The sequence below is a fragment of the Onychostruthus taczanowskii genome, unplaced genomic scaffold (genome assembly GCF_017590055.1).
Source record: "Onychostruthus taczanowskii isolate IOZ18803 unplaced genomic scaffold, ASM1759005v1 scaffold30, whole genome shotgun sequence".
NCBI lineage: Eukaryota > Metazoa > Chordata > Aves > Passeriformes > Passeridae > Onychostruthus > Onychostruthus taczanowskii.
In genome coordinates, this window is record NW_024500350.1 from 583,472 (window position 1) to 610,195 (window position 26,724).

The 26,724-nt window shown below is 51.7% G+C and overlaps 1 protein-coding gene across 2 annotated transcripts in view; it reads left to right on the forward strand.

The window, feature by feature from the left end:
• SEPTIN9 (septin 9) overlaps positions 1-26,724 on the forward strand; it is a 102,574-nt gene that overhangs the window by 12,314 nt on the left and 63,536 nt on the right. Inside the window, exon 1 of one of the 2 annotated variants that reach the window (XM_041409197.1) lies at positions 17,095-17,233. The exons of the other annotated variant lie outside the window; for it this stretch is intronic. Coding sequence (XP_041265131.1) covers positions 17,179-17,233 — 55 coding nt within the window. The 5' untranslated portion in view covers positions 17,095-17,178. Of the gene's footprint in view, positions 1-17,094; positions 17,234-26,724 lie in introns of those variants that run through there. 2 annotated transcript variants of the gene reach the window in all.

Sequence of the window (26,724 nt, forward strand, 5' to 3'; positions counted from 1 at the left end):
TTTGGCAGAAGTTCATGTTGTGTTTTGAGTTGAAATTCAGGTTGTTGCTTCTCCCTGCATCCCGTCAGGTGGTGGTGCACAATCTTTGTGCAGCTGGGAAGGACCAGCAGAAGCAGGACTGGTCCCTGATTGCCTCTGGCCATCTGGGAGAAGCTCTTTGAGTTAATTGAGCTGTCTCTCACATTTCCTTCTCTACTTAAATATAAAATAGGAATTGCTTTGAGCTGTGGAGGTCAGCAGTGTCTGGGGATGTGCAGAGTGTGGTATCTGTGTGAGGATGGTGAAGATGAGGTGTGGAGGCATCACCTCCATCTGAAAACCTGCCATTCCCACCTCTGCCTGTCCGAGGTTCTCAGCTCCCAGTGACTGTCATGTTTCCCTCCAGGTTCTTTAGATGTTGACTCCCAAGTGCCTGGCTTGTTCTTCATTGTCTTTTGGATGCTTTTAGTACTTTTCTCATTGTTAAGAAAGTTAATTAACATCAGGAGCTGCCAATATTTGTAAAGCTGCTTTCCAAGGCAGACTGCTGCTCACAAATAAGATTTTCTTTTTCCAAGCAGATATGTCAGATCCATCATCAAAACAACCCATCAAAAAACATTCCCTTCATAGCCCTCTCATTGCATGGACTTAAGCAATAAAGCCAGGCTGGTTTTCAGTCCTGTTACTGGCTTGGAAAAGAAACTGGGTTTAAAGAAAATAAAGAGAAACTAACAACAATGAACAAACCTGGTGTTTTCCAGCAGAGATGCAGAATTGGCTCTGTGGGGAGCTGCTCTCTCTCAGGAAGCACTGGAAGTGGCCACTTGAATTTAATACTGTGCTCATCAGCTGCAGATGCCATGAACAAGAACATCCTGCATCGCAAGGACTTTGCTATTTTCCATTAAATAGGAAGCTGTCCTTTTATTCTTGTGAGTTAAGGGCAGAGATCTGGGCTGACGTGGCTGTCAGGGCTCCACCAGCTCCCGCAGCTGAGTGCGTTCTCCCGGGCAGTCCTGCTGCGCTTGGCGTTTTCCGAGGGTTACATAAACATCCTTCTTTCACACACGAGGCTGGGACATGCAAGCTGCAAACTGCTGACAGTCCCTTGCAAGAGGTAGAGCTGCCCCAGAAGCTTTGGCAGCTCTGTGAGGTTGGGAAGGGATGGGAGCCACAAGGCCACGGGGCTCTCGCTGTGGGGTGTGAGGTGGCTTCAAACCATCCCAGTGCCTGCTGCTGCTGGAAGTGTTGGGAGCTGACCCACACACAGGGAGAGGCCAGCAGGGTCATCTTCAGGAGTTTGGGTTTGCTGGTGTGGCTCCACCTGAGTCTCTGACCTCCCTGTGCCTTCCCAGTGCCCTGCTGTAGATGTGATTCCCAGCAGCTCGGGATGCTGCACTCCCGCCCCACCACAATCAGGTTTTTCTCCCGAGGAAGGCGTAGGAGGGGAGGTTTATCTCCCAGCTGGCAGGCAAAGGAGGATGCCACACCTCTGGGACCTGCTGGGACTGGGTGGAGTGGGGAAGTGGAGCAGCAGGACGTGGGCTTTGAGGAGCTCCAGTTCATGGGCTTGCCCTGAGGCCAGGGCACTCTGAGATTTCCAGCTCCCTCGGGGAAAGAGAGTAGCAATAAATCCGGACTGTTTGTGACAGGGCCTGGCCCTCTGGGTGATTTCTGACACTCTGTGCCTTTCTGACAGCACATGGCTGTGATCCACAGGGGTTTCCTTGGCTCTGGAGCTGAGGCAGTGCTCACTGTGAGTGGGCTTGGCTGAGAGGAGCTCCCAGCTCTGGGTGTGAAGGTCACAGGCAAAGGAAGCAAAGGCACAGTTAACACTTAGTGGGACCTTTCAGTTCCAGGTTGGAAGATTTTGGTGTCCTTAGGGTAGTTTGATGGCTGTGGGGTGTTCCAGTGCTGCTCCAAGAGAGCTGCACAGCTCCCTCAGGGGACACACCAAAAGATAGGCCAAGGAGATCCTGTAAATGCTGAAAATCTGCTGGGTCTGGAAATTCATCCCTGTGAGACTGGTATGGGCTGGGGGAGCCCTTGTGATAAAAATACAGACACCTTGTCTGTCCTTGGATGTGGTTGAAAGACAGAGTTATCATTGTGTGGCAGATCAGGAGTGGTGATAAGATGCAAAGAGATCCTTGGTTTTGGGGTGGGAAACTTTTCTGGAAGCTCCAGACCGTGTGGAACACCTAGAATTGTGTCTGGCTTGGGGTGTTTCTCTCTGGAACATGCCCAGTTCATCCCCAGTAACCATCTTTGTGTTCCATAATGTGAAGTCCATCAGCCCCTCCCAGGCAAAGCCACACTGTGGACAGTCTGTGGCTGATTCCTTATAAGATGAGGGGTTTATTTTACTTTATTTCTTTGTCAGAGGCTGTGGCTGTTTCCTTCTAAGGTGAGGGGTTTATTTTGCTTTATTCCTTTGACAGCCTTCCTTGAGTTTTGCCAGCTCTTCTCTCTATCAGCCTGCAAGACCTAGAAGGAAACCACTGTCTTCAAAATGCTTTTTTTAATGCCTAATTCAGGAAAACAAAGAGAATTGATTCAATCTGAGAATTGAGAAGAGAAAATAAGAAAACATAAAGAATAAAATAAGAAAATAAAGAGAATTGAGAGTGCCATTCTGCCCCTGAGTAACAGGCATTGCTGGGGGTGTGTGAGGGACACTGCCTGGTTCTCAGGATGGGGATGGGGTGTCTTCACATTCTCAAGTCTGCAAATGCTCCACACATCTGGCACTGGGAGAGAACTGGGCTGGACTATTTGCCTTCTTTAGCAACTGGAAACAATCCAGCCTGCCAGTTCCTGCAAAGCTCATCCTGTGGTTCAGTGGATAATACTGAGCCTTGTTCAACTCCCACGCTTCAGTGCCTTGTGAGAGGGTAGGGAAGGCTCTGCAGAGCTTGTGCTGTGCTGGGACCCCTGTTCACTGCTGTGGAAGGCAGCATGGATATTCATTGTGCCTGAAATGCTTGCTCCATAGTTTTAATGAAAAGTTTATGGTGACACAGGGATGACTCTGGGGTGGTGGCAGATGTGAGGGATGCAGGGTGACAGCAGGGCTGTTTCTTTGAGCTCCAGCAATGTCTCCACAAGTGCATTTCCAGAGTTTGACTCGTGCTGCCATTGTGTCCCCCGTGCCAGGAGGAGAGTTTCGTGTCTGTGTCTCCTGCAGCTGGAGATGGCTGCAGGCTGTGCATGGCTGGCTGAGCTCAGGAGGGACAGGAGCTGCACAAACCTGCGTTTTCTCAAGCAGTCAGCAAAGCTGCTGAGAGACACAAATTGGAGTGACAGCCACATCAAGGCAGATCTGCCAAGGATGGGCACCCAGGATTTATTCTGGGACTGCAGCAACGTGACCAAAGGTGAATCCAAGTGTCCCAAATCCTCAGCAGACCAAGGATGAGGGGTGAGGGGCTTGGAACACAAACCCTGTGAGGAGCCACTGAGGGAGCTGGGGGTGCTCAGCCTGGAGAAAAGGAGACTCAGGGGTGCCCTCATCACTCTCACAGCTCCTGAAAGGTGGCTCTGCTCAGCTGGGGCTGGGCTCTTTCTCCAGGCAGCACTGACACAACCAGAGCACACAGCCTCAAGCTGCACCAAGGAAAATACAGGTTGGATATTAGGAATAAGTTTTTCACTGAAAGAGAGATAAAGTTCTGGCATGGCTGCCCGGGGAGGTGGTGCAGTCCCCATCCCTGGGAGTGTTTAACAAAGCCTGGATGTGGCACTGGGTGCCAGGGTTCAGTTGAGGTGTTGGGGCTGGGTTGGACTCGGTGATCTTTGAGGTCTTTTCCAACCCAGTGATTCTGTGAATTCTGTGATGCGCTGATCCTGTGGCTGGTGAGGCTGTGTCCTGCCCACAGAGCTGGGACAGCCCCTCTCTGAGAGGTGCAGGGGGGATGCAGGGGCAGGAAAGTTTCTGTAGCAAGAGTTGACCATTGAGTTTTGGTGGTAGATTGTCCCCCAGTGTCGAGTCTTAACTTCTTTTTGCCAGGGCTGGGATTAAATGCATGAGATGGTATTTCTTTCTTAGACTCAGATGTTTGTTAGTTCTTACCTGTGTTACAGTCTCACAAACCCTGAGTTCTACAGCACTGCACTCTAACAAACCAAAAATGGAGTCCTATCTCTCTCTACAAGGCCTTTTATGGATAAACTGTCCAATTCAGAAATGACACCTCAATTATTTTTACTTTTAACCCAACAAACAACCACCTGTGCCTCGCAATTTGGACTTTTTTATCCAATTACACAAAGCCACCCAAACCCATGGAGAAGAAAGCGAAGAAGAGGGAAACGAAGAAGGTGAAGAACAAGGACCAACCTCCACCCTAAAACCTCCATCTTGCCTTATATATATTATTATATTCTAAACCCTTAAACTCTAAGTTTTCCACCCTGTGATATCACACACTTCTATTCAAACTCCACACCCACAATCCCAGTTCCATCATTCCATTTTGGAAGCCTTCTCCATGGCCTCAGCTCAATGCAGTGTTCTCTTGGGAGTCAGTGCCTGTCAGCACCGAAATTCTGAAATTCTCAGTGACCAGACTTCCAACAGCCCAGCCTCTCTGCCCGCGAGGCAGGAGGGCACAGCTGTATTCCCTGGATGGGTTGCACAGGTCTCTGAGCAATGTTGAACACCATCTAGTTGAAGATCAGCCTGTTTGTTGCAGCGTTGGACTACATGTCCTTCAAAGGTCCCTTCCAACCCCACCATTCCATGATTCCATGGCAGGGCACAGAAATGTGTCTTCTTGCCTAAGAGCTTGTTTGAGATGCTCACACAGGAGCTTTTCCCCACCTCTGAGCTGAGGGTGCTGCTCACCACTGGCCTCCACCTGTGTGTTAATCTCTGGGGAAGGTGTTTGGTGAGGACAGGGTGGAGGTTTCACCACAGAGCAGTGTTGTATTTGCAGGGACCCTCATGGCAGGAAGGAATGATGAATCTGACTCCGTGTTCTCAGAAGGCTAATTTATTATTTTATGATACTATATTATATTAAAGAATGCTATACTATTCTATAGTATACTAAAGAATACAGAAAGGATATTTGCTGAATGGTAAAAAGACAATAATGAAAGCTCTGACTATTTCCAGAGTCCCAACACAGCTTGGCCCTGGTTGACCAATGAGAAAAAATAATTCACAGCAGAATCCAATGAAACAATCACCTATGGGTAAACAATCTCCAAACACATTCCACATGAGCACAACACAGGAGAAGCAAATGAGATAAGAATTGTTTTCTTTTTTCTCTGAGGCTTCTCAGCTTCCCAGGAGCAAAATCCTGGGTGAAGGGACTTTTTCATAGAAGGTGAACATGACAGAGCAGGACAGCACAGGGCAGAGAGGGGTTTGTGAGCGAGCCCTGCGGTCCTGCCTCGCTCACAACCCTGGATGTGCAGAAGACAGATGAGGTGAGCAGGTTTTGGTTCGACTGGGGCTGGCAGCAGACACAGATCATGGATTAAACATGTGCATGGCCAAAAAGGGGCTTTCTTGAGGCAGACAGAGGCCTGCTGTTGCTGTGCAGCCCCGCTGCTCCCAGCCCCACGCTAACAGCAGTATCAATGTGTTTATACGAAGCTTGGCTGCAAAATGCCTCCTTGGCCTCCAGTTTTTTCAAGCTAAATACTCCTTTTATTGTGCTGCCAGAGGCTCTCCCAGAGGCCAGCAAAGGAGGTGGCCTGTTTGGCCACAGTGATATCTGGACCGGAGATTGAATTCCCGCATGTCTTAAATCTGTCTCCAGACTGGCAAGCCACCAAGTGGGCATCTCTTTCTCCAACTAATTGGCTGTTTATGTGCAAATTGGCCTCTGGCTGCTTCCACGAGGCCAGAGCTGCACGAGAGCATCCTCTTCAAGAGCTCATTGAGTGCCTGGGCTGTGTAGGGGATGGTGACAGCAGGGACAGCCCAGCCCTGCTCCTGCCTGGGTCACCAGGCTCTGAGTGAGTGCCCAGGGCTGCTCTGGGCTGCTGGCACTTCTCTGAAGTGCAGGGATTGCTGTCTGCCCTCCAGCTGGCAGGAGCGGCTTTGCCAAGCTCCAAGCAGGCCCTGTGAAGAAAGTTTGTTTGGAAAGCACCTCCCAAAGTGGAGCAGAGGAGATGGCCTTGGTTGGGATGTTAAAACCCGAGTTACTGAGAATTTCAGACTTTCTGTGCTGACAGACTCTGACCCCCAAGAGAACACTGCATTTGATTTGAAGCCATGGAGAAGGCTTCCAAAATGGAATGATGGAACTGGGATTGTGGGTGTGGAGTTTGAATAGAAGTGTGTTTTCCACAGGGTGGAAAACTTAGAGTTTAAGGGTTTAGAAAATAGTAATATATATAAAGCAAGATGGAGGTTTTAGGGTGGAGGTTGGACCTTCTTCTTCACCTTCTTCTTTTCCTTCTTCTTCGTCTTCTTCTCCATGGGTTTGGGTGGTTTTGTGTAATTGGATAAAAAAGTCCCCATTTTGGACCATGGGTGATTGGTAATTGGGTTAAAAGTAAAAATAATTGAGGTGTCATTTCTTAATTGGACAGTTTATCCTTCAAAGGCCTTGTAGAGAGAGAGATGGGGCTCCATTTTTAGTTTGTTAGAGTGCAGTGCTTTAGAACTCAGGGTTTGTGAGACTGTAACATAGATAAGAACTAATAAACATCTGAGTCCATCTCGAGCATTTAATCCCAAACCTGGCAGAAAAAGGAGCAAAAGGATCAGCAGGGATGTGCACACCTCTGGCTGGAGCAGGTGGACACCGTGTCCCTGTCAAGGCCCTTCTTGCAGGAGGGTGTTGCTGCCAAGCAAGGCACATGTTTGTGCAGGAGAGTGCTCCCCAGGGCCCCCAGCCCTGCAAGGAGGCAGCAGGGCAGTTTTATTTCATCTGGTTGTTGAACCAACCACCCTGGGGGTTCTGTGGTGCAGGGGGTTTTTCTGGAGATGTGGGGAGAAGAAAGTTATTCCAGGACAGAGCCCAGGGCTGGCAGTTTATTCCCTTGTGTCAAGGTATACCTGGCTGTGTTGGTCTGTCTGTGATTACTTGTGTGGGAATAACAACATTCCCTGAGTTTATAGACACTGCCAGTCCCTGCTGATGCTTAATGCATCCAGCTCTTTCCTCCTGTCATTCCTTTATAAGGAAAAACATTTCAGATTTAGTTTCTACCTTATTTTAACTTCTCGTAAAAGAGGGCAGTTTAATTCTTTTGGTGGAACATCAAGTCCAATGCTCCCTGAGCTGGTGTGGTTATTATGGGCACTTGGGAAGATGAAGTAATAAAAAAGTCAGCACAGTAATGCTGAGTTCATCAAAAGGGAAGTGGGTGATGGGGTGACAAGTGTGCCTGCAGTCTGGAGGTGGCAGAAGAGATAAACAAGACCTCCTTGTGTCACAGCTTGGTGTGATGGCACTGACCACATCTCTTTGGAACTGAGAATTTGCCCTCCTCCCCTTCCCCTGCTGGGCTTGGCCACGGGGCTTTACGGGCACAAAGAAGTTGTGCTGAGAGAGAGCCCAGCCCTGGCTGTCACTGCAGAGGGGCAGGGCCAGCTCTGCTCCTTCAGCACATTTGAACTCTGCTGTGCTCCTTTGGAAACAGGAGTGTCAGAGCTGATTGCCCAGCGAGGTGCTGCGTGCCACGCCTGGGGGCAGCTCAGCTGCTGAGCTTTGCCCTGCTCCAGCCCCCAAACTCAGCCCATGCCCAGGGTTTTACTGCTTCTTGGAGGTTGCCAGTGGGGAGTTTCTCTCCCTTTGCATTGCTTGCTGGAAATCTCCCCCTCTCCCTCCTGGCTTGGTGCCCTCTCTCCGTGCCTGCTGCTCTGCCCCCAGAGTGCTCACGGGCTTCTTTCCCATTTAGGGAAACACTGGATGGCCCCTGCTTTTGGCCTGCTTGCAGCACATCTCCCAGCTGATTTTTTTTCCTATTTTTTTCAATCCTCCTTTGTCTCTGGAGGCTGAAATCCCCAGAGTCCAGTTGTGGCTGGTTGGAGGGGGAAGCCCAGGTGTTGTCCTGCTCAGGGGGAGGCTGGGTGTTTGACAATCTGTTCCAGCAGACAGGGTGAGCCTGAGGGGCTGCTGACAGCATCACTCCTCTCCTGCAGCAATGATTTAATCAGCAGGAACAAGTGCCCTGCAGCAGGGAAGCCTCAGGCAGGGTCTGGGGCAGGCAGCAGGGCTGAGCAGGGGAAAGGGAGAGGAAACTGAAGGAAATTCCCCTAAAAACATTGACTCATTGTTTTTTATTTTTCACTCCAGGTTTTAAAATCAGCTGTGAAACTTCTGCATGTGTAGAAGATGCTGAGTAGGCAGTGCTGGGTGTCTGCAAGATGGGTTGGGGAACAAAAGCTGGTGTGCTGTGGGAGACCTGCTTGGAGAGGGCTCTGCCATTCCCCCTGCCATGCTTTTCCAGCAGGAGAGGCAGCAGGACTCTGAGCTCCTGGGCTGCCTCCTGTGATTGGGGTAGATCCTGGTTTCTTCAGTGGTACCCAGCAGAGCTTGGCTCCATCCATCACTGGATCCTGCTGGGATTATCCTGGGATCTGATGGTGGGAGTTGTCCTGGATGTGTCTGGGGTTATCCTGGGATCTGGTTAGTGAGAATTAACCTTGGATATGTCTGGGATTATCCTGGGATCTGGTTAGTGAGAGTTACTTTGGATGTGTCTGGGATTATCCTAGGATCTGCTTTGTGAGAATTTACCTTGGAAGTCTCTGAGATTATCCTGGGATCTGGTTAGTGAGAATTAATCTTAGATATGTCTGGTATTTTCCTGGGATCTAGTTAGAGGAATTTACTTTGGATACGTCTGGTGTTATCCTGGGATCTGGTTAGTGGGATTTACTTTGGATATGTCTGGTGTTATCCTGGGATCTGTTAGTGGGAGTTACCTTGGGTGTGTTTTGTGCAAGTCTGAGAGGGCTGTGACAGACTTTTAATGGTTTAATGAGATGTACCAGCCAAGGCAGAGCCTGCCCGTGCTGAGGGCAGCTGCTCCCCAGGGTGTTTCATCTCTTTCCCAATTTGTACTCCTTGAGCTCGGCAGTTGAACAACACCAATCCTGCCTAACTTTGTGTGTGTCAGGCTTGCCAGGCTCTGGAGCTGAGGACGTCTCCCCTGGCCAGACCATGGCAGGGCATCCATTCCCATCTGCATGGGGATGCCCCATGGACTGTGACAGCAATCCCTGTCCTCTTGGGCACCTTCCCATCCCTGTGTGGTGGAGCTGGAGCCAACAGAAACCACCAGTAGTGCTCAATGCTGTTGATCACACCTCAGCATCCCCGCTGGTCCTTTCACTGCTGTCTGCCAAAACCTTTAAAAGGAAAGGAAAATTGTGTTCATTCTTCCTCCCCTTCCTCTCCCCCTGCCCTCGTGTCCTCCTCCTGCTGTGCAGTGAGCCCCCACACTGTGTCCATGCTGCCCAGAGGAAGCTGAGTGGGTGTGGGGCTGCGGCTCCATCTGGGAATTGTTCTTATCAAACTGCTTTATGTCAAAAAAGAATAATAATAATAAAACCTTTGATGGTAAGCAGGGAGATCAGGAGGTACAGCTGCTCCTGAGGCCTGACCTGCAGCTTGTGAGCCTTTACAGGGAGTTTTAGGGTCTTTATGCTGCAGCAGATTTTGCTGCATGCCTCGAACATCTCGGAGGAGCAGGGAGAAACATCTGGGGGCTGGTGCAGGCAGCAGGAGCTGCTGGAAATGGCTCTCTGAGAAGCAGGGGAGAAGCATAAGAAAAGCAAGTTTCCTGCCATGAGGCTGGTATATTTATGACTGGAAAGTTTTGGGTTGAAAAGGTCGTGAGCAGGCGCTGAGGGAGCAGCAGGGGCTGCGAGAGGCGATTCCCAGCTCACACCCTGCCCTGCAGAGGGGCTGGGAGGGTCCCACGGGGGTCTGGTGGCCTCGTGTGATGGGACAGGGATGGGGAGCACTGCAGGGGTGAAGAACAGGGCCCAAGGCAGCTGGGATGTGTGGGATTTGTGCCCGTGGGGATGTGGAAGGGCTGGGCTGTGCCCGCCTCCTCCTCTTGGATGGAGTTTCCAGCCCTGCCTCTGACACCACGTGAAAATGAGACATGCACATCTGGAAGTGGAGTGCGCGCTTGGAGAACTGCCAGTTCATTTAGTCCTGCAAATTCTCCCTAATTAGGGGCTGCTGGGAAGTTGACAGTGCTGGAAGCAGCCTCTTTCCAAGGGATTCAGTGTTCTGACTGACCCTCACCTTGTCTTCCCCCCCTGTAACCACCAGAAGGGTGCAAGCAGTGAAAAGGTGTTCCCTGCCTCAAGGCCCAGGCACTGCAATTCCTCCTGGAGTCAACCACTCAGGAAGGTTTTCCAAAGGAAACGTGCTGAGCCCTGTGTGTGTTAAACTCATTAAGGATGAGCATTAATGTTTCTGAAACCTCTTGTTTCTATTAAAACATCTGTGCTGTCATGAGACACTGAGTTCTGTGCCTGTTTGGTTTAATGTTAAAAAGCTGTAATTAAGAATTATTTTAAAAAAAATAATAATTAAAGTTATTAAGTCAGTTTTCTGCTTGGATCCTAAATTGCACCTCCCAGGTGCTTAGAAAAGTCTGACCTGAAACTGAGAAGAACAAGATCTTGAGACTGAGCTTGTTTTATCTGCCTGAGATGCAGTTCCTGATCCTCTTTCCATTTCCTTCCTCTGCAAGTGTGCCCTGCTGTTTAACCAACACCACGGAGCTGTGCTTCCCTTGCCTCCCCTTTCCCCTGCCAGGCACGTGGGCTGCCATCCCCCTCCAGCAGTGGCAGAGGGACACCCCGGCCCTCCCGGGAGCCCAGGGGGGCTGGGATGATGTGCCTGGCCCAGGATGGGGGCCAGCATTTCCCTTTGCAGGATTTCAGCAGAACAATGGCCAGAATCACTGCCTTGGCATGAAACGCTTCCACGGTGCTGGTGGGACTGCAGCGAGCCCCAGCTGTGCATGCAGATCTCCAGGTCAAGGGGTTGGGTTGGTGCTCCTTGGAGGGGATGAGGCTCAGAGTCCATGGCAGGGTGTTGGAGGGGCAGAGCTGTGCCCCCCAGCCCAGCTGTGTGCCCCCCCAGCCCAGCCCAGAGGGTGCTGACCCGCAGCATCCTTCCTGCAGGCAAGCTGTGGGATCAAGTGCCTGGCCTGAATCCCACCTTAGCCCTGGGGAAGCTCTGGGTGACCCCAGCAATCCCCAGAGAGGTGTCTGGGAGCATCAAGGATGGGACCAGGACAGATCCAGCTCTGTTTGCAGGGTAGGAGGGTGAGGGGAGGGGTGTTGGTGCTGCCCCTGCCCTGCTCAGTGGAACCACACGTGATGCATCCCTTGTTCTGAGAAGAACAGGTTGGTACCTTCTCTGTGTGCTGATTTAATGGGGTTAAAGCTGACAGGAAGGCAAGCCTTGATCTTCATCTTGATCATCTGCTGGGGGAGAACAGGCTGTGGTTGTCTGTGCTTGTTCCTCGCCCATCCAGCTCCCATGGGGCATCTCAGCTCCAGGCTGCCCCAAGTTTTCTGCGTGCCCTGTTTGTACACTGAATATCTGAGAAGCTTCAGGGACCTTCTCCTTCCTCGTGTCTTCTTTAACTTCCTACCAGCAGAAACCTCTTTGGCCTTTTGCTCCCTTGATTTCACACCAGTCCTTTTACACCTTATCCCTTTAAAATCTTCTCAGTTCCGCTCTTATTGATCCCTTTATACCATAACCACATTTGGGCTTGGATTGAGGTTTTTTTGTTCCCTTGGCAACAGTGACCTTTGCCCACAGCAGCTCTTCACTGTGTTTCTTCCCCTGCATCTGTGGGTGATGCTTCTGGCAGCTCCATCCCCTCTCCACCTTCCTGTGGGGTGTGAGCGATGCTGGGCAGCCAGGATGGCTCCTGAGAGAGCTCTTTGCTGCTAAAAGTCTCTCATTTAATACATTTTAGGAGTTACTTTAATTTTGTGACATTGGTGGCTTGTGGTCATGCTGGGACCTACAGGGGCAGTGAGGTCCTTTGTGCTGAGGCTCTTTTCATGAGCAAAGTCTTTATTAAATGCCCTTTAAGTGTTGCCCATCTGACATTCTTCCAGATTTTGTCTTTTTCCTGTTATCCAGTCTTCAAAGTTACCTGACCCTTTCTGTGCTCTGTGGCACTAAGGGATGAGATCCAACAGCATTTTCTTTAAAAAAAAAAAAAAAAAATCAGTTTATTATCCAGAAATCTCAAATTAGCAACCCTATTTTGAATTATTTTAGCTTTTCCCATGCTCTTGGTTTCCTTGCGGAGGAAGGGAAGTGTGACTAGCACTGAAGTGCGTCCTCCCTCCCTGTGTTTCCTACCCTTGGGAAGCAGGAAGGTCCTGGAGCCTCTTTTGGTGACAATTCCTGCGTAATCAGGGCTGGACTGTTCCGTCATCCCCACGAAACCACGGGCACAGGGGATGGGAACCGTGTCTGATTTTCCTTCCTGGGGACAAGTCCCCTCGTCCCCAGGCAGTGACAGCAGCACTTCCCAAGGACTGGGGGCTCCCAGCCCTGCTCCCTGCCACAGCCAGCTCTGCTCGGTGGCCTGCCAGCTGCCTGATGCTGAGTGACACCTGCTCCGTGCCTCAGTTTCCCCAGCTGTCCTGTGGAAATGACTGCAGCTCTTCCAGGTGGGTTTGGATGCAGAGATGGGTTTGGGGCAGAGGCAGGAACTCAGCAGCTGCAAGGAGCATAGGGGAAGGTGATGGTAACAACCTTTATTTTTGGCTTGGAGAGGAGAGCTGTGCCTCACCATTCCTCCACCTTTGGGTGATATAAATCTGTGTGTTCCTGTGACCCTGCCTTGGTGCAGCCAGAGCTGAGCTGGAAGTGATGCCCTGAGCACACTGGGGTTGGTGTCTCACACTCCAAGTGCCTCCACCCATCCCCTGCACCTTCCCAGAAAGGCTGGGAAGGTTTCACCTCTGATCAGCAGCAAGGAAAGGTGTTTGGGCTCTCAAAGAAACATTAAATGATTAGGAATAATGATAATTAGCTGCTCCTGCATTGTAATTTTGGTCTGTAAGCCTCAAAGCATTGGGTGGAAGAGGCCATAATCAATAAAGAGTTTTGTTTTCTAATTAAAACATGAGGAGGAAGGGGAAGATCCTCTGGGTCTTCACAGTTGTCTTCACCATTGCTCACTTCTGTGTAGGTGATGCTTTGAGGCTCAGGTAGCCACAATGACTCACGGCCTGTCTAACCCAGCCTGGTGCTCATGACTGCAGCAGATTGAGAGACTGATAAGAGCTGCCAGGTTCAGAAAACCTTGACTTGTGGGAGGAAGAAAATCTGCCTGAAAAACTGCATTCTTAGCAGCCTGCAAGGAAAGTGCAGAGTGCTGCTTGAAGTGGCTTTGGATAGGAAAGTGCCTTTTCTGCCTTAGCCTGTAAAGGATCTTCTAAAGCTGATACCTGCCATCTCCTTGTTTGTTTGGGTTTTTATTCTCTTATGAATCTTTTTTTCCCCTTGAAGTCTCCTTTCTAAATGTGGTTGCTTTGTGGTCCCCCCACACCCATGCCAGGACAGAGGCTGTGACCAGCACTGGCTGCTTCTGGAGGAGTCTGAGCTGAGATCTGGAGAAGAACTTGAGGGACAACCCTGCTGCAGGGCAGGAGTGCCAGGGCTGAAGCACCCAGAGAAAAAAGGGTTAAAGTTTCTTGCATCTGCCAGCTCTTGTGGCATCAATCCATTTTTAGCTTGGTACCTGTAACTGAGTGATCAGCAGATTTTAGACTGCCTTTCTGGGGGCAGGAAATCACTTCTAGGCCAATTAAACTTCCTTTGCAGGAAGTTTCTTGCTCATCTGAAGAGCAGAGTGATGGTGAAGGAGAAAGGGCTGGGCAGTCAGTGGTGGCCTGGCGTAGTAAGGAAACAAGAAATATTTCCACTGTAATGTAACACAGCAAGGAAAATATTTACCTAAAATTCTCCTGCAGCCAGTGCTTGGGAGAGCAGGAATTTTATCTTGGGCAGCAGCTGCTGTGCAGAGGATCCCAAAGGTCTTATCAAAGCAGGAGCTGGAGGTGAGGCTCCTGGTACAGTAACAACAGAGAGTGAGACCCTTGGTTGTGTGAGCAAGGGGAGCAGCAAGTGATAGAAGAGATGTAATCTGCTCTCTTCCTTTTGAAAAATGAGTTCTTTGTCTTTTCAGATAAAAATTAAAATGTAATTACAAACACCTGTGATATGTCTGGGGAAAGGAGCAGGAAGGGCGGATGAGTGACTGAAAAAAAATCTCTGCCACAAGGACAGAAGGAGCAGAACCTGATGAGTTTATCTAAGGCAGTGCAGATGATGTGATCACTGTGAGAGACCTTTCATCAGGAGAAGTCTCAGGGTCCTCAATCTCCTCGATCTACCTGGAAAAGGCAAAACAGGGATTGTGTCGAACTGCGTTTGGCTGAACAGTACAGCACACACTGGTGCTATGCTTACAGAGAACCCCAAAATCCAATTCCAGGGGAGGAGGCAGGTTCTCCATCCTTCTGGGATGGGGGCTCAGCTTCCCAGGGTTGTCTGCCTTTGTAGAAGAAGGATTTGCCTGAACATAGGCTTTTGGGTTGAGGATGCAGGTAGAAAACCAGAGGAAGTGGAGCTTGGTTATGTGCAGCTTGGTCAAGGCGATGGTTTTTCTGGGCTGATGCTCTTGTGAAGCTGTGCTTCTGACATGGCTCCATGAGATAAAAGAGCAAGAGAGTCCAAGAGAGAGAAGGATGGGCTTATCTCCCTGGAGGAAACCTTGTTCCTCTTCTTCTAGCAGGAGCTTGGGGTATGTGCTATGGGGTGAGCTGTTTACATACCTTGCTGCTTTAAATATTTACTGTTAGAGCTCTGGATATTCTTGTTATTCTACAGTTGCTGTAGTTTTCCATCTTTCTCTCTCCCTCTCAGTGCCTTAGGTGCACATGGGTGCAATATGACCCAGATGGTTTTAATGAAAAGGAGCTCCTACTTCTAGCCCGGATATTTTATTTCACACTTCTCGGGGCTCGCCTCTCGGCTGCTTGATTTGCTAAAATTTTATTAGACCCAGGATGATAACATTGCCTTTGCTTGGGAAACACAGAGTGACCCAGGGAGCTGGGACTGACCCAGGGAGCTGGGACTGACCCAAGCTGCCTCAACCTCTTCTGCTGAAGTGCTTTGAGCTTCTTCACCAGCTCCAGCAGACGTCATTGTGACGCTCACCACCACAGTCCATCAAGAAGGTTTTGAGGTTTTTTCTAGTGGTTTATTTCTTCTTGCCTCCTGTTGACCTCAAAAACAGGGTCCCCGTCACAGCACACCAATCCCTGTGTGACCACAGTTCAGAGAGTGCCACCAAACTCCAAGCAGGGGCTGTCACGTTGAATCTTATGGGATTTGCAAGGGGATAGACTCTGACCATCAAAAAACGTGCTTGGTCCTTCTTTAGATTGCTTGTATTGCTCTTTTAAAGTCTTCTTTACAATAAGGATTTTTAGGTTGTCTTGATTAGTTCATTTTTTCCCCTGCTTTAAACCCATTCTACAACTTCGTGATGAGGGTGCAGTCAGGATGTTTAACAGATTTTGTAAAAGGCTAATCCAGGTTCTGTTCTTCCAGTGAGAGAGCCATCCATGATTTTTAACAAAGAGGGACTTTTTTTTCTCACTCAGTAACAAAGTTAATTATTGACAGCTACATTTTTACCCGGTGGAAATTGATTGCTGTTGTGACCCGCATAAGACCGTGGGGAGGGGAAAAATAAAGACACTTTATTTCAAAACTCAGCGCCGGTGCACAGGTCAGCCCTCGGTGGCGCTGTGCAGTGTGGCAGCTGCCACCACTCCCTGCGGTGGGGACAGCAGGGACCTGGCAGCCGGGCGCTGGGCTCAGTGTCACAGGAGCCACAGGTCCATGGCCATTCCTGTTCTCCTCCAAGCCATCGGGAACAGCGGGTGGTGCTCAGCCAGGATGGCACCAAGGAGTTTCACTGGCAGGGTATTGCTTGGAAAGGCATTTTTGTTTGCAGTTGTGATGCAGAGCTGTCCCTCCCCACACTGCTCTGGTGGTTTGTGACACCACGAGGAGAGCAAAAAATGAAAGAGCTGAGCACTGCGGCCTGCCAGAGGAGAGGAAACCCACTGTACCTGCCTTAAAATATCACACCTCTGTTGTAAAAGTGTGTTCTCAAGTTTATTGAAACAGTTCTCATGGTTTCAAGTAATGCCTTTCCTTGGACAGTATGGAAAACCTGGAGCTTGCTGAATCTGGGAAACTGGTACTGTTGGTTTCATTTTCTGGTTCATGTACACTCTGGGGGAGTCTGTGGTGTTTGCAGACTTTAAGTGTGTGAAATTAAAAGGGTGACTGACGTCTGTGGTGAAGCTCATACTTTCTGCAGTAACTGTACTACTGTTTAACATAATTTTCCTTTATGGCTCACCCAAAGTGGACTAAAAGCCCAACCCATTCATTTTTCCTTTCCTGTTGATGTGCCTGGACACATTTCAGTGGGTATCATCACTTTAAAATGATGCTATTAAAACACAGGGCGGGGAGGATAAAAAGAGGGTCAAGAGGGCAGGGTTTGAATCAACACCGGAAAGGGAGAAGCATCAGAGAGCGAGATGCTCAACCTGAGAGGGCGTGAGCGGTGGGGAAGGGGCAGCAGTGTCACGGAAGGGGCTCGATGTCAGAGATTTCCTCTCTGGCTCGGGCTGGAGTGGAGGGAGCTGTGGCAGCATCGGGGCAAGTTTTGCCTCCCCTTCTGCTCCCGCAGCGATGATTTTCCAGAGCAGGCTGCTTGGGTCTGGCAGCGGCGCGTTAGCACAGCGCCGGTTGGATTTTGAGGAATTACAAAACGCAGCGTGGCCGAGTTGTCCCTTTCCAAACAAGGCTAAACCTTGAAGTGAAAGTCTCACCAGTGCCGCAGAACACCGGGGCAGCGACCCACCCGTGCGGGGCTGCTCCCACCCTCCGTGGGGCAGCTCTGCCTCTTTCCCCAGGCCGCTCGCCCTCACCGGGGCTCCGTGCCGAGGGGCACAGCGGGATGCGGGACGCGCCGGCCGCCGGCACAGCCCGGGGGTGCCCCCCGCACCCATCGGGGCGGGGCGGGGGTCGCGGCCACCGCCCCGCGGAGGGGCGCCGCAGCCGCTCGCCCTCCGCCATTCGCGCGGCCGCAGCGCGCACCGCGGAGCCGGGGGGCAGCGCCCCGCGCCCCGCCATGGCCGACCCGGCCGTCAGCGCCCACCTGGAGGGCATCATCTCCGACTTCGAAGGTGGGTGGAGCGCGGGGGGCTGGAAGGGGAAGCCACGGAGGGAGCCCGGGTGGGAGCTGCAGGGTTTGGGGCTCAGCGCGGAGGAGCCGCAGCCGCGGAGGAGCGGAGCGCGGCTCGGCTGCCGCAGTCTCCCCGCGCCGCTGGTACCCGAGTTGGGGGTCCTGGCCGAGACTGGGGTGGCACCCCGCGGGTGGGGAGGGCTGGAAGGAGCGGGATGCCCCCGGGCTGTCGGTGCCTTTTGTCCGGAGCGGCTGCGCCCGGTGGTATCTGCCAAGGCAGGGTCTTACGGGATGTTTCTCCTTTCCTGCCTTTCCCGAGTTGATTTGTGTAGTTTTTTCAGCTGAAAACACCCGCCTGACCGGACTGAAAGTCTGGAGAAAAAAGAAAAAAAAGCCAGGCAGAAGCCCTTCTGTTGATTCCCAGCTTTGGGGTGCAGACACAGCCCTGGAGTAGCTGGGATGTGGATAACGATCCCAAGTGTCCCCAGTCCTGCTGCCTGCCCTGGGGAGCTCTGCAGTTGTCCCGTGGCAGAGCTCCAGCAGCGCTGGCTGGTGGAGGATCTGCTGCAGCCCCCTTGGCGTGCGGACCGGGATGGCTTCTCCCCCGTTCTTCTTGCCTGCTCTTCTGCCTTTTTCAGGCAAGAAGATAAGCTAGCGGGGAGCGTGCTGCTGCCAGATGGATCTGGGAGTGAGAGACAGGCAGAGGAGGGCTGGGGGGGTTGTGCCTGAAGCAGGCGTTGAGAGATCGGCTCGAGGGAGCTCATCTTCCTCCCGAGCAGAGTTTTGGAAGAGCAGCTCCATCCCTGCGCACTCGGCGCGTCCTGGCAGCGACCCAAGCGGAGCTTTGTGCAGCGGTTTCTAGAAAAAAAAAAAAAAAAAAAAGAATCCGACAAAAAACCCACAAGAAATAGCGGAGATGTTGGGGCCGCGGTGAAAGCTTATCCAGGGGCTGCGTGTGCACCGCTATGGCTGAGCCTCCACCGCCTCCTGGAGAAGCCAGGCTGACCTTGGGGAAGCAGAGCTCTGCTGGTTTTCCTGCTGGGGAGCCCAGGGAGCTCAGAGCACAGGGGTTCCTCTTCCAGGTCAGGCAGGAAACTGGTGGCAAAGCTGGGGTCTCTGCGGTCCCTGCTGTACGGTTTGGACACGGTCACCTCCCCTGTTTGCAGCCCCTGCGCTTTCTCCAGTGCAGCTGGCAATGCAGGAGGCTGAGGGAAGTCACGTCCCTCGGGAACATTGGAACTAACAAGTGTTGGGACACAGAGTGACCACAATCCACCACCCCTTTGGGTTCAAGGGCGCCTTTGTGACTGTCCTTGAGCTTCCCCACCGTAGGGCTGCGAGCTGATGTAATTACCGCTTCCCTCCCGCTGCCCCAGTTGCATTTAAATCTCTGAAGAATGAGTAATTCCCCGCTCGGATGCGATAAAGGCTCTGCTGTGGGCCCCGGGGCTGCCTGTTGGGCGGTGTGTGTTCCTCGGTGGCACCGAGCAGCTCCGGACTGCCTTCATTTTCAGTCTGTGGAGCACTTAACAGTTCCTGCCTATGCAGAGGGACAGGCTGGGGAAAGCTCCGTGTGTCTCAAGCCAAAAGGTCTGGCCTTACCCTTGAGCAGGGATCTGGGCTACTGTTTCACAATTTAATTAGCTCTCAGCGTCGCACAGCAGCTTCCCAAAAAGCAGCAATTAATCTGCAGCCCGTAGGGCCGGAGATGCTGTGTTCCCTCTGCTGGGTGGGTACCTCAGCCCCACGCAGCCCCTGGCCAAGCAGGAAAGATCTGCCAAAAATACCACGGAGTAGCAAGACCAGACCATCCAGAGCTCTCTTTGTTCCCTCTAGTCACACACTGCCTGCCCTCCCCAGCCACCCTGGCTGTTCCTGCCTGTTTTCCTCCCAGCATCCATGCCAGTTTTCCTCCCAGCACCCCTGCCTGGTTTCTTGTCCCTGCTGTGTTGCAGCAGGCAGGGAGCTGCAGCCTTGGCTGTGGAGCTGCCAGCCTGGCTGAGACTGAGGAGGATGCAAGGGCCCCTGGGGAGAGGGAAGCAGCAGCAGGTACTTGATTCCAGTTTAATTTCCAGGTCAAAGCAACGTTTGAGAAGGAAACAGAGCACAGCAGGATGTGTTCTTCCCGCAAGGGCCCCTGGGGAGAGGGAAGCAGCAGCAGGTACTTGATTCCAGTTTAATTTCCAGGTTAAAGCAACCTGAGAAGGAAACGGAGCACAGCAGGGTGTGTTCTTCCTCGTGCCCCATGCTGCTCACAGTGCCCATCTTGCACTGACCAGCAGGTCCTGCCTGCAGGAGGGCACTAGAAAAGTCCAGGGGCTTCTGCCCCAGAGGAACTGTGGATGTGCCACCCCTGGAAATGTTCAAGGTGGGGTTGGATGGGACCATGAGCAGCCTTGTTTAGTGGAAGGTGTTCTCTGCCCATGGCAGAGGGTTGGAAATAGATGATTCGTAAGGTCTCTTCCAACCAAACCCATTCTATGATTTTAATCCCCCTTGTTTGACTGACAGAAGATTCCCTGTCTCTGATGGGGCAGAGCATCATCAGGTCTGTGGTTGGCCAGGATTTACAGAGCATAATAGCTCTGTCCCTGGGTTTATAGATTCTGGCAGGTTTTCAGGAGTGTGGCTGGTTCAGCTGTGGTTGCAGCAGTGCTTCCCAAGCTCACCTCTGCCTCTGAGGGGGCTCTGGGTCCCTCAGCTCACCGGGGTCTCAGGCACAGACCCTGAGCTGCAGGGAGGGGAGGCTGCAGTGCTAAATCAGCCTGGTGAGGTGCCTGTGCCCCCCAGAGCTCCCTGATCCAGCCAGGCTGGGTGATGTGGGAGTGCTGGTGTCCACAGTGCCCCACTGTGCAGGGGGTGATGCTCCTGCTCACAGCTTTGGTTGGTTGTGATGCTGCACAGAGATAATCCCACAGCATGGTACTCATCCTCCTGCCTGAGGTGTGAAGCTTTGTGCACTCAGTTTCTGCTGCCTGGTAGTGAGACCGGAGAGATCTGCTCCAGTCCCTCATCCCAGGGTAACTGAGATGTGTTTTTGCTGGCAGTTTCTGGTGGAGGGCACCGATGCCAAGCACTCCTTGCCTTTGCCAGTGCTGTCAGTCAGCACCAGATTGGTTTCCCTGTCATGTTGAAACACAGATTGTCACAGTGGGTGTAAACTGTGCCTGCTGGAAATGCTGAGCAGGGCTGTGAGTGTGTGGAGAGGCAGGAGGGTTCCCAGGGGTTCTGTGTGGGGGCACAGGCTGGCAGCTTTGCTCTGGCAGAAACCATGAGACAGCATTTGCTGATGGCTCCTAATCCCTGATTTCCCCATTGCTCAGAGCCCAGCTCCCTTGGGGAGCGTGTGCTGGCTGTGGATGAGCCTTGGCAGTGCTGTGGAGCTGGGTGGGGAGCCTCCAGCCCTGCCAGGACATGACACTGCTGATCAGAAGGTTTCTCTGGCTATTTTATTTATTTACTCTTCCTTACTATTGCACACTTTTCAGACTCCTCTCTCACCACCCAGTGCAGGGTATTTTTAGCATTTCACCAGCAGACTTTGTCCCAGTGAGGTAAAAACCCATTCCCAGTGCCACCAAAAAACCATCACCCAGCCCGTTTTCATGAGGGCGCCCCATTATAAATAGACTTTTCTACGTGCACAAAACTCACAGACTCATCCTTAAAATTTCCTTGAGCAGATGCCCGGGATGTCTGTGGGACACGTGGCCGTGCTGCATCCCTGGGCTGTGCAGGGCCAGCGTTCCTGCTGCCCTGGGGAGCAGCTGCAGCCGCGTGCTGCTCATGCTGGAACTCACCCCGGGCTAATATTAGCAGGAACGTGCCAGCGTGGGTGATGTGCCTTGAATTCAGCAGGGTGGAAAGCCCTGGAGATGGGATGAGCCTTGTTTTTGTGTGTCTTGCTCAGGTCCAAGGTGTGTCCTCTAAGCACAGCCCAAGGGTTTGCAGGATGAGCTGCAGGCTGGCTCGCATGCTGGGAGCTGAGCGTGTGACTAAAGGTCCCTCGTGTGCCAGGGCTCAATGCCTGGAAAAGGAAACGCAAAAAGATCTTTCCGATTTCCACCTCGGATCATCCCAGCCCTGCGAGTGAAGCAAAGCTCCTCAATTGTTGGATTTCCTGGGCTGTCCACAAAAAGTCTCACTGTGACTGGTTTCTTCTGGAGCTCTTCACAGCCAGCTCGGTGTGGGCACAGCCAGAGCTGCTCACTGATGCAGCTGGTGCTCCCAGACAGCAAAGTCACCTCTGATACCCTCAAAGCTGGGCTTTACAGCCACTTCAGAGTGTTCTCTCTCTCATTCCACATCTGTGTTTCTCTACCTGAGACAAAGGATGGGCTGGATGGGAGTTTTCTGCCAAATCTTCCTGTGGTGGGAGAGGAAGGAGCCAGAGGAAGGTGCCTGTGGAAGGGAAGTTTTGTGTCTTCCCCAGCAGAAGTTGTATCTTCCCCTGCAGAAGTGGCCTTCGAGCCACAAAGTCAAAATCCTGCATCTGCCTGGTCACAGCTGTGGGTACCTGCTGTGGGTTGGGTTTTTCCCTGTGTAAATCTAATTCTTTAGGAATAAAAAGGTTGTGAGGGAGTGGAAAGGGAAGAGCTGGTGATCTCTCTGTCCATGTGAACTGGGCTCTGGGGATGGCCTCTGGCCCTGGTTAGGCTGTGGGATCATGCAGAGGTTGTTTACTGTCCTGTGGTGCAGGGTGGGCTGGGCTGTGTGCCCCTGGGGCTGGGCAGCCAGCAGTGTCCCTGGCTCTGTGACAGCAGGGAGGGCTCCCAGGGCTGGCACAGGTGAGCTGCTGTGGGACCAGCCCTGGGCAAAGTGAGCACAGACTGTGCCAACAAAGAGACCTTGCAGAGGAGCCTGGGTGGGAAGGGACAGGGAGGGGATGGGTCTTTGCACCAGAGTCAGGGCAGCTGCTTTGGTTTCACAAGCACAGTGCCTGGAGGTGAGTCAGGGGCTCTGTGCTGGCTCTTCCCAGTGCCTGGAAGCACCTTTCGCTCAGTAAGGGACCCACCTGAAATGCTGCACTCTTTGCTCATTGCCTCTTGGTGGGCTGGGGCAGGGCAGGGAGCAGGAAGCACCTCTGGGACGTGGATTGCAGGGCAGGACATCATCCCTGTCCTCCTGGCAGCAGAGGTGGCAGTTTGGGACACAAGCATGACAAAAGTGTGCAGCCCCTTGCTAGGGTGAGGTGGGTGCTGTGCAGCCTCTCCCAGCCCTGGGGGTCGTGGTGAGGGCAGTGGCACTGGTCACTGCACTGCTTTGGGGGACAAGGAGTGTGGCGAGGACTGGGGTTGGGACTCACTCTTTCTGTCATTTGGCCAATGGAAGTAAAAATGCAGGGAAATGTGCAAAGGATGGATTTGATTTTATTTCTCAAAGCACGTTTCCTAGGGAGGAGGAGAGCTCTGCTCCCTGCCAGCCCTCAGCACATTTGGACAAGAGCTCACACTGCAGTGCTGGGTGTCCCCTCCAAGAGAGTCATCAGAGCTGGCTGCAGGGACAGCAGCAATCAGCAGGCAGGAGTGGGCAGCACTGCAGGGGTGAACTGCTCCTGGGTCCCTCCTTTGCCCCAATTTCCCCTTTTTCTGGAGCTTTTTAACAAGCATGTCACAACACCACCCATCAAAGCATCTCCTCAAGTGGAGACTTCACTGATTTAATCACCCAGTCCCTGGTCACCCCCCTGAGTCACTCTCATGTCCCTTGCATGGGCACTGGGATTCATGCCACCTGGGGATGGCATCTGTGGCACCAGCACGGGGCAGGCTGGACCCTGCAAGACCATCTGCATCATACTTTTGTCTCTGGGTAATCATTTCGAGGCATTTTAGAAACATTAGTGAACCAAACCAAATCTACAGCCCCATGGGAGGCACAGAAAAGATTTATTTCTCTCTTCTCTCCTCCCCCATGAAAGGAAACTGGAGCACAGACCGGAGACAGGAGCTGGAGTGAGCCCGTGGCAGAGCCAGTAATGCAATCTGCTGGGCTGGATACCCTGTGTTTTATGTAATTTTCTGTACAAGTATGAAATGAATATAAGGGATGTAAAATATACTGGTCTGATCTGGAAGCATTTTGCTGTGAGTTAATGGTTATATAAACCCAAGTGTAATAGAGAATCAAGCTAAAATCTTTTGAGAACTGCATTATGGGGAGTGGAAAGCTGGGATTTTTTATTAATCTGAGTGTGGATTTTATTGTTTACTTCTATTCTTAGTCGTGAACTTGCTTTTGCATGTTCATTTCTGGGAAAGGAGCAGTTTGTTGCATCAGCCTCAGGCTGTTTTATACCTTGCTGTGAGTGAGAGAAATGCTGCTTTGATTGATGTCAGAGCCCTGAACTTGCATTTATCCCCAAATTTCCATCAGAACTCACTTCTTGGTACTGTTTACACCATTCAGGAAGGCCCTGCATAGTGACAGCACGTTGCCAGCCTTTCCTTGTATGTGTGATTCATGTCAGAGCAGGCAGTCTGCTGCAACTTCCTTTGAAGACTGTGAAATCAGAGAAGGGATTTATTTGGGCATAAACTGTTCATAACCTGACCCAGGATAGTGTGAGAGTCAGGGTACAACAGCAGAGTGTCGCTAGATATAGATATATTTAGATAGATAGATATAGATATATTTTATATATGTAGTGCAGCAAGGTTGGTTTATTGGCAAAGGAAAGGTGTGAGGCCTCCTGGCACAAGCACAGGGAGGGGCCCCAGCAACCCTTACTTCTCTTCTTTCTTTTGTTAGATCACCAGAGGCTTTGGGAAAGATGCTTTTAAAATTTCCTGCCTAGTTTTCTGTGGGTATAAGAGGGGACCTGAGTTTCTCAGGCTGTTTTGAAACTGTGTGTACTCACAAAATCCTGCCAGCTTGTGCAGCATCGCTTGCTGCCTGCACTGCCAGGGATTTTCCCTCTCAGAGCCAGGATTCTGACCCCACTGAGGGGCTCAGGGGTATTGTATTGGCAGGGAGGAATGATGCATCTGACACCACGTTCTCAGAAGGCTAATTTATTATTTAATGATACTATATTATATTAAAGAATACTAAACTATACTAAAGAATACAGAAAGGATACTTACAGAAGGCTAAAAAGATAATAATGAAAACTTGTGACTCTCTCCAGAGTCCTGACACAGCTTGGCCCTGATTGGCCAAAGAGTGACAACAATTCACATGAAACCAATGAAACAATCACCTGTGGGTAAACAACCTCCAAACACATTTTACACATGAGCACAAGGCAGGAGAAGCAAATGATTTAATTATTGTTTTCCTTTTTCTCTGAGGCTTCTCAGCTTCCAGGAGAAAAATCCTGGGCGAAGGGATTTTTCTAGAGAATGTGAATGCCACACAGGGGAGCTGGGAGCACCTTGGTGTTGAGGATGGGGTAGAGATACCCTGCTGTGGCCCTGCAGCAGGGGTGCATCTCCCTTCCCTTTCTGCTGTGGGACCTTTAGGTTTAATACACCGTGGAAATACCCTATAGGAACATGCAGAACACCCCACTTGCCCTTGTAACTGAGCCTTCAGTTCACTCCAATGCACCCATCTCTGCTGTGGGTGGTGGCAGCTCCTCATTGGCATCCCTCAGGGGAGTTTTGGATAAGCCAGACCCAGGTGGGCAGACACTCTTTGCTCTCAGCCTGGGCCAGGAAAGCGCCATGAGCACCCTGCTGCCTGCAGCAGGGCTCTGGGAAGCTTTAGGGCCGTGAGCAGTGAATGCTGTGTTGGGTTTCCAAGCGTTCCTTGAAAGATGAGAGCTGCAGCCTCCCCCCTTTCCTGCCTGGGAACAGGAGGTGACCATCTGGTAGCAGTTTAGAGCGAGTTTAGAGCCCTGGCTCTCAAACACTGCCATTGTGTGCTGGGAATAACGGGGCTGCCCCGGCCCCAGAAGGCTCTGCTGTGTCCAAAAACCCAGGGAAAGCTCTCTGTGCTTAAGCAAGCAAGCAAATGTAACCCCTGGGTTACAGAGACCACGCCAGGGGCACAGGATGTTTAATGGGAAGCAGTTGGGGGCCGTGGCTGTGACAGGGCTGGAGGCTCCGGCTGGGAAGCAGGTCCCGGAGGAGCCAGCATCCCTTGCTGTTTATTTTGGTCTCCTCCTGAGCTCTGTGCGTACATGTTTCCTTGTATAAAGCCTCCCCTGGCCTGTTGGTGGGATATTCTGTTTGAAAAGGGAGGAGAGGAGGAGCAGATGTTGCAGATGTTCCTTGGCTGACCCCCCTGGGGTGCCCAGAGCTGGGCTGCAGAGCGGGGTGAGCCGTGGTGGCAGCGTGCTGTGTGCTCCTGAGCTTCCAGCTGGGACATGTGTGTGCTGGGGTGTGTGCTGCTCTGTGTGTTTCTTCTTTTCACAAACAGGACAGGACTGCTGGGGTACGTTCCTCGAGCTGTATTTGCACCATCAGCCTCATCACATGGTTGAGACAATAGGAAGATGGCAAAGCCCATGTAACTCCAGCAGCAGCCAAATATTTCTTTGCTACAGAGCATCTTAAAAACTTTCTACCCCATAACATATTGCCAAAGCTTACAGACAGTTTCTCTAACCAGTTACTAAAAGTACACATACGCTGCAGAGCGGGGTGAGCCGTGGTGGCAGCGTGCTGTGTGCTCCTGAGCTTCCATCTGGGACATGTGTGTGCTGGGGTGTGTGCTGCTCTGTGTGTGCTGCTCTGTGTGTTTCTTTTTTTCACAAACAGGACAGGACTGCTGGGGTACGTTCCTTGGGCTGTATTTGCACCATCAGCCTCATCACATGGTTGAGACAATGGGAAGATGGCAAAGCTCATGTAAAGCAGTGAGCAGCTCCCAGCCCAGGTGTGGGTTGTTGCAGAGGTTGTATCAGATAGGAAGAGCTTGGAAATCTCATTTTAGGGGATTTTGGGCTCTCCATGCCCAAAAGTCTCTGCCTCAGCAGTGGTGGATTGAGCCAGAGATGTCAGAATGGGTCTGGAACTGGCTGAAAGGAGGAGGTGCCCAAGGCAGTGCAGTTCAGCCCCATGTGCACCTCCAGAAGAAGAAGGAAGGACAGAGCTCAACACCTCTGCCACTTTCCCTGTCCAGCTGCCTCCAGCACCAGCTAGTCCATGGATGCTGCTGGTGGGGCTGGGGAAGCCCTGCTTGTGCCCAAAACCCCCTGGAAAATACAACAGTGGGGACAATCCTGCAGTGTGGCCAGCCCAGGGCAGGGACACCTTGTTTGGGGCTGTCAGGGGTTTGAAGGGACCTGGAGCCCTTGGGGACAAAGAGAACCAGCCACAGCTGCCCATGGGGGACCCTGGCATGGTGGGTGGGAGTGGGGTGGGGGGCCCTAGAGCCCTGCCTTGCCTTCAGCTGCTGTTTTGTGAGGAATACAGACACTTCCCTGCAGGAAGCTGGGAGGAGGAGCAGAGGCTGTTTACTTTCCTTTCCTGGCTCTGGGCAGGACACACTATTTATAAGTGTTTTCTCTTTTTTTTTTTTTTTGAGAGCTGTTGTGCTTCCTGA